Source organism: Cnephaeus nilssonii (assembly GCF_951640355.1).
Source record: "Cnephaeus nilssonii genome assembly, chromosome: 20".
NCBI classification, from domain to species: domain Eukaryota; kingdom Metazoa; phylum Chordata; class Mammalia; order Chiroptera; family Vespertilionidae; genus Cnephaeus; species Cnephaeus nilssonii.
In genome coordinates, this window is record NC_137091.1 from 42,679,515 (window position 1) to 42,686,665 (window position 7,151).

A 7,151-nucleotide genomic window follows, 5' to 3' on the forward strand; every position below is an offset into this window, starting at 1 on the left:
CCCTGGGATTCACACGCCACACCCGTGGCCCCCCCAGTCCAAGTCTTATAACTACTGAGCCACACCACGATTCCTGGGCACACGCCCCGCAGTGTCACCCACACCAGCATCTCCCCTTCCTCCTGCCTCTCCCGGGGGGATGGGGAGCTCCGAGTTAGGGGGGAAGGAGAATCAGAAGTGAGGGGAGGCAGAGAGGGCGTGGCTCTGGGAGAGGCCTGGGAGAGGGCAGGACCACCCCCCGGGGTCGGGGGCACCCTGAATGGATGGGGATCGGCAGGAACACTGACCCTAACAGACTCGAGAGCACAGGAGCTCTGGGAACTTTTCCGCCTTCCAAATATTTAGACAGTGAGACGGATGGGCGGCCGGGACCAAGCCCGCCAGCCATCGGTCATTTTGAGAGAACTGCTCTTGAGCTCCCTCCCTCTCCTCCCAGAGCTGGTGTGGCCGCCCTGGAGGAGAACAGCAGCTGATCGCCCCCCCTCCCGCCACCCCTCCCCCCGATTCAGGGGTCAAGGCCCTGCCTGGCAGGCCAGGGCTCCAGGGTTCATCCCTCTGCTTGTCCACCGGCAGCCGCCGGCCTTCCCCGGACTGTCCGGCTCCAGTCCCAGGAGACGGGGCAGGAGGCCACCGGACGCCCAAGATGTCAGCAGAGCGAGCAGGCTGCCGTGGACTCCACTTTGGACAGCGTTGCCACGGCGCTGCCCGACCGCTGGGCCTCGCCCCAGGCTGGCAAAGGCACCCAGTTCCCCTCCTTGCCCCCGGGAGCGGCGGGGGCCCTGGGGTCCTGCCCCCCGGAGGTGGGCTGGGAGAGGGGGTGCTGCGCGTGGCCGCGGGCAGGCCCGGGCCAGAGGCAGCAGAGCCAGAGCTTGAGGCGCTGGAAGACGGCCTTGCGGAAGAGGATGAAGACCCAGGGGTCCAGGATGGGGTTGAAGGCGTTGAACCGGAAGGCGAGGAGGTCCCCCATCTCACTGCTGTCCGGGGCGATGGCCTGGGTGAAGCCGCGGATCTGCGGGCGGGCGAGGGTGTCAGCCAGTGCCCACCTACCACCCACCCACCCTCCTCACCCTCCTCCACCCGCTTGCTCGCCCAGGGAGGAGGCAGGGAGGAGCGGCCTGGCAGAAGGGGAAGGAAATAAGATGAAAACTAAGAAATGGAGTGCATCCGGGAGCAGAGAGATAGAAAGCCCCAGGAAACAGCCAGCAGAGGCCCAGAGGGAGCGAGATGGCTGTGTGGGCGGCCCGGCCGGGCCTGTGTGTGTCCCTGCGTCAGCCGTAAACCCCCTAAAGTTGTGATGCTCCTCCAGTTTAGTGCAGCCTGGAGTTCCACAGAGAGAGAACGAGGCCCGGAGTACAGATGGGGTGACCAGGTGCCACAGGACGGGGTCTGACCTGCTGCAATCCGGGAGAGGCTGGGCGGGCATGGAGGAAGGTGGGGAGGAGTCCACGGCAGACAGAGGGGGGCACTGGGGGGAGGGAGCCTGGGTGTCTGGGCAGGGGGCGGGGGGGGGGGGGGGGGGCTCACACTCTGGAACCAAAGGAGCCTGGGGTCCAGACCCGACTCTTTGCCATCGTGGGCAAAAGCCATTGCCCCTCATGTGCGACAATGGTGACAAGCGGGGAACCCTCACCTGTTTCTTGCAAATGCTTGCAGCGTGGTCACCACAGAGCAAGGGCTCCATGAATGGGGGGTCTTATCGTCACTAGGGCTAGGGGCAGTCGGGGAGCCTCTGAGTGTGTGGGGACAGGAGATCCGGAGGGGGGGGGTCCCAGGGGTCAGGAGGAGGCCAGTGGAGCAGAAGCACGTGGGAGAGGCTTCTCCGGGAAGCCGGCCATTGTTTGACAGCTGCCCGAGTGTCCCCATCCGTGAAATGGGCACAAACCATGGAGGCCGCTCCCCACCCCGCACCCACCCCGGCTGCCGGCGGGGGGACTCACCGTGAGCGGCAGGGAGCACACGGCCATGATGGCCGTCATGAGGCCCAGCAGGATCAGGTGGTCCACCTCGTCCTCGCGCGCCCGCGCCCCGGGGCCCGGGGCCAGCGCGCCCTGGTGGCGCCGCTGCTGGCGGTACATGCGGCAGAGGCTGAGGGTGACGGAGCCGTTGCAGAGGACGATGGCGGCCACCAGCAGGGCCACGAGGCTGGCGTAGGCCAGGGAGTAGGCGCAGCCGGCCAGCGCGGGGGCGCGCAGGCGGATGAAGCACCAGCTGCCCGGGCAGTACTGCTGGTGCTGGCCCAGGCCGAGCAGGGGCAGCGCGCAGAAGAGCGTGCAGAAGGCGTAGACGGCGGGCAGCGCCAGGCGGGCGCAGCGGGGCCCGTCCAGCCGGGCGTACCGGTAGGGGTGGCTGAGCGCCAGGCAGCGCTCCACGGCCATGGCGCAGAGGATGAGCGTGGAGGCGAGGCCGAAGAAGGTCATGGCGAAGGCGAAGGCGTCGCACAGCACCGGCTGGCCGCGCGCCAGGCCCAGCAGCGAGCTGTTGCGGGCGTAGGCCACGAACACGGCGGGGCTCAGGAAGCACGTGCCCAGCAGGTCGGTGACCGCCAGCCCGGTGACCAGCACGGCGAAGGCCGAGGGGCGGGACCGCGCCCGCCGCCGCGCGCCCAGGATGCCCAGCGCCAGCCCGTTGCCCACCACGCCGGCCACGAACATCAGGGTGCTGGTGGCCGGGCCCACCGAGTCCCGCACGTAAGTGAGGTTCCGGCAGGAGTCTGCCATCCCGGCCCCCGAGGGTGGGAGGCGGCGGGGCGGGAGCCGGGGCAGCCACTCAGCAATCCTCCGCCTGCCTCCCCATGGGCCTGCCCGCCGCGGGGTCCCCCAGTCACCCCCAGTCCTCCTGTGGGCCCGGCTGTCTCTGCTCTGTCTTTGCTCTGTCTCTCCCCCCCCCCCCCCCCCTCTCTCCCTTCTCCCTCTCTCCTGTCTCTTTCCTTCTCTATCTGTTTCCTCTTTTCCCCTCCTCTTTCCCTCTGTCCCTCTGTCTCTCTGTGTCTTGCTGTCTGTCTCTGTCCCCTCCCTTGCCCACACCCTCTGCCTCGCCCTCCTTCTCTCTCTCCTCCCCCCCCAGCTCTCTACCCACTTCTCTGCATTTCTGCTCCTGCAGCCCCTCCTCACCGCACCTCTGCCGGCTCTCTCTGCCCCTCCGCCGTCCCCTCACCCGGGCCTGGGATCGCTGTCTGTGAGGTCTCCGTGTGTCAGCTTCTCCCTCCTGCCCGCCCTCCTCCCGCCCTCCTCATCATCGTGCCTGCTCGCCCCAGCTTTTTCATTTCCTCTCGCTGCCCCGCCTTCCCTCCCCCTGCTTTCTCCAGAGGCCCCCCCGGGCTCCCTCCCGCCCGCCCTGGCATGCTCCCTCCGTCCCCTCTGCCCAGCACATCCACCTCCCGCCCTGCCCCCTCCCTGGTCCCCATCACCGAGCCACCTGCCACCGCTGCCCGCAGGTCGCTGCCCTCCTCCCTGCCCCAACGTCGCCCAGCGGCCCGGGGTGGGGGTCACCGAGTGGTGACACAGGGAGCGCGGACTCACCGGGGACCAGGACGAGCCTGGGAGCACAGCTGGCCGGTGCACAAGGCCGCCTGGGGTGGCCCCTGGGATCTATTCTGGGCTCCGGGGTTAGGATTGAGAAACGACCAGGAAATTCCTCCCCGATGCAGTGTTTTCCAGGCACTTCTGAGATCTCTATTCCCTGGATGCAATTCCTTCGCTCCTTCCAGAAGGAGCCGAGAAAAATGCCGGTCCCTGGAGCCGGTCCTCAGGCTGGGCTTCCGCTCCGGCTCCCGCTCCCGCCCAGAGCCCTGGGAAGCTGAGAGGCGACGCCCTCCTGCCCTCCAGCTCCTCACCTGAGCGCCGCCAGGCCCCAGGCCAAGCTCTGGCGACCTTGACCTCCAGGGACAACATTTTGGCCACAGACAGCCGCCCAAGGCTCCAACTTCGGGGTCACACTGATCTCTCCCGCCCCTCCACAAACTCAGCCCAGGATGCTCCCCCCCGCCCCCCCCTCTGTCGCAGCCGCAGCACAGCAGCCACCTGTCCTGCTCCCACTGAGCCTGCGCTCCCAGGCCGCCTCCCCCCGCCCCCCACAGGGCCAGATGGGACCTGGGAGACCCTCTCAGACACCCCTTATCTTTCAGGGGGAAGTTTCAGGATAGAGATTCCTAACTCGGGGTCTCACTCCATTTGTCTTGAGTTTCTGTCCCAATGTGACCACCTCCTTGCTTTGTGATGGTCTCAGGCAAGGATGGGAGCTGGTGTGCCTCGGTTTCCTCATCTGTACAATGGGTGACGGCCGCTTCCCGGCCCGGTGGCCCACCTGGGCCCGTCCCAGAGCCTGGACCAAGGAGAGAGCCTGTGCGGGGTGTCCATCCCGGGCCGGGAGCGACACCCCTGTCTCCGAGGCGGCAGGCTTCCCCTCCGGTCCCCTGTCCCCTGATAACCGTGGCTCCCTATCACCGTGCCCAGCTGGCACCCAGCTTCCTGCAGGATGGATGCCCCCGCTCCGGCCACCCCCGGGCCTGCAGGAGCGCCCACACAGCCCCGCCCTGGGGTGCCTGTGTGCGCGTAATCAGACCTCCGGCCATGTGGTCCCTCCCGGCTCCTGCCCTGCCTTCACCAGGCAGAGCAGAGGGAACTCGGGAAGTTTTATCATATTAATGAAGGGTGACGCCTGGCAGGCTAGCATCCGCCTTGGCATCTGGGGAGTGGGGGGGGGGAGCTCTGGTTCCCGGAGCCTCCCTCTCGCTGGCTTCCTGTCCCCCCAGGGACTACCGAGCGCTCAGGGGCTCCAGTGTGTTTCCCTGCCCAGTGGGACCTCAGACAAGCCCCGCCCTCCTCCAGGCCTCAGTTTCCCCCTCTGCGCCAAGGGGGCTGGGACCCGTGCCACCCGGCGTCAGTTCGGTGCTGGGGGGGCAGGTGGGGGTGGCCATGGCTGGAACTCATTCCTCGTGAGAGGACTAAGGGTCCCTAGGGTCCGCGCCCCGCCCCGCCCCACCCTGCCGGACACACCTTCTGGGGCCCAGGGCCTCCTGCCCGGCTGTGGCCACGGGCCGCCCACAGCAAGGGCAACTAGGGTTCCTCTTTCCTCCAGGTGCCTGTCGGGGAGAGGGCACCCCGCGGGGCAGGGTGGGGGAGGGGCAGGGGATGGTTTCCGGGGGTGGGGGGGAGGGCCGGCTGTGGGAAGGAACTGCTCCGGTGGGTGAGTCAGCAGCTCCCCTCACCCCCACCCCTGCTAGGAGCCGGGGCCGCCCCCAGGGACCGGGGCCGTGGGCAGCAGCCGGCAGGACAGCAGGGACCACTGGGAATGGACACACAGCGGGGGGCGGGGGAGGGGCGCCCAGAGGCGGGTGCTAGGGGCCGTGGCATGTGACTGGCATGTGTGAGGGGGTTACTCTCGCTAAGGCCCATTGGTGCATCTCTGTGTCTGTGAGCCTTTCTCTTGCAGGCTCGTGCGTTGATGGCTGTGTCTACCCTGTGAGTGTGTATGAGTGTGTGTGAGTGTGTGTGTGAGTTTGTGTGTATGTGTTTGTGTATATATGTGTGTATGTGTCTGTGTATATGTGTGTGAGTGTGTATATATGTGTGTGTGAGTGTGTGTGTTTGTGTATATATGTGTGTGTATGTGTCTGTGTATGTGTGTGAGTGTGTGTATGTGTGTATATATGTGTGTGTATGTGTCTGTGTATATATGTGTGAGTGTGAGTGTGTGAGTGTGTGTGTGCGAGGTGTGTGTGAGAGTGTGTGTGTGTGAGAGTGTGTGTGTGAGTGTGTGAGTGTGTGTGTGTGTGAGTGTGTGTGAGTGTGTGTGTGAGTGTGTGTGTGTAAGAGTGTGTGTGAGTGTGTGTGTGTGAGTGTGTGTGTGAGTGTGTGTGAAGCTCGCATCCACCACCAGCCACGGTGTGAGGCTGGGAGGTGACTTCCCCGGGCTGGGCCTTGGTGTCCCCATCCAATGGCAGCTTGCCCTTGTCAGGCTGCTGTGAAGCTGCTGTGAGGACTAGAGATGGAACCCCCTCCCGCCTCCAGGAAGGCCCCGAAGCCACTGGTGCTGTTATTCACTCAGCACACGCTCACCGCCTCCTGGGACGCAGAGGCTCAGAGGACACCCTCTGAGGGGGCGTGTTCCCAAACGGAGCTGCAGCGACAGAGAGGAAGGCTAGAGCGCCTGGCTGGCCGGCCCTCAGCTGTGTCCCCCCCACCCCGCCGGACTCACATCTGGACCAGCGTCCTTGAGGGCAAGTGCCAAGCAGGCCCGGAAGCGGGTGCGCGGGCCCCACCTGGCCTGCTGGCCAGGCGGCCGCTGCGGTGCTGCTGCCGGGGGCTCCCCGCCGCCCGCCGCCCGGAGAAGCTGCCCGGCCGCCCTGACCTTCCCTCCCTGGCAGGTGCCGCGCCCGCAGCCACCACCTTTCCCGTCCCGATGGGTCCTGGCGCGTCTGTCTGCTCCTGGCCCAGGGGCTTCTGCTCTCTGTGTCCTGGGCTGTCCCCTCACCTGGGACCCCTCCCTCCGTCCTTCAGGCTCCCCACACCTCCTCCAGCCCCTCCTGGGCACAGCCTCGCTCCCACGGCACCTCAAGGCACCTCAAGCCCCGACGTCGCCGCTCCGTGCCTGCCGGCCGGATGTAAAGGAGGACGAACAGCGTCCCTGTGGAGCTTTCGGAGAACTGAGTGAGACAGAGCCTTAAACAGGACTCCCGGGAGGCGATCGATGGCCACGAGGGTGGCTCCCCTGGCTCTGGGCTCTGGCCCCCGGTGCCCCTGGGTGGGGTGCGGGGCCAAACACTGCTCTGAGCACTCGGGGTGTGGGGCGCAGGCGGGCGGAGAGGCAGCCTGGGAGGGGCAGCCAGCAGCCCTGGGGTTTGGAGGGTCCTTCTGAGCAGGCACTTCCCCAGGGGGTCCCCTCCCTGCCCTCTGACCCCGGAGCTGACCTCCCAGCCAGGGCGTCAGGACGGAGCAGCGGTGGCCAGAGCGGCTGTCGCAGCGTCATACCCGCTAATGAGATTATCCGGGTTTGCACGCATGCAGGCTGGTCACCAGGGAGCTACCCTGTCCCTCTGGCTTCTCCCTCCAGCCTCAGTCCTGACAGACTCACCCCCCCTCCCCACCCCCTCCCTTCCTGCTCCAGGGGGACCCCTCCTCCCTGCCCCACCCCAGGTCAGCCAGCCCGGCTCG

The 7,151-nt window shown here is 66.8% G+C and overlaps 1 protein-coding gene across 1 annotated transcript; it reads right to left on the minus strand.

The window, feature by feature from the left end:
- Positions 1-646: 646 nt before the first annotated feature.
- On the minus strand, positions 647-2,813 carry PTGIR (prostaglandin I2 receptor; the record flags this gene model as incomplete). Its single annotated transcript, XM_079760007.1, has 2 exons — positions 1,938-2,813; positions 647-1,009 (listed from the first exon to the last, which is right to left on the minus strand). Exons 1-2 carry the CDS (start codon positions 2,715-2,717, stop codon positions 647-649), a joined length of 1,143 nt encoding a protein of 380 aa, XP_079616133.1. The 5' UTR covers positions 2,718-2,813.
- Between the last annotated feature and the right edge of the window lie 4,338 nt (positions 2,814-7,151).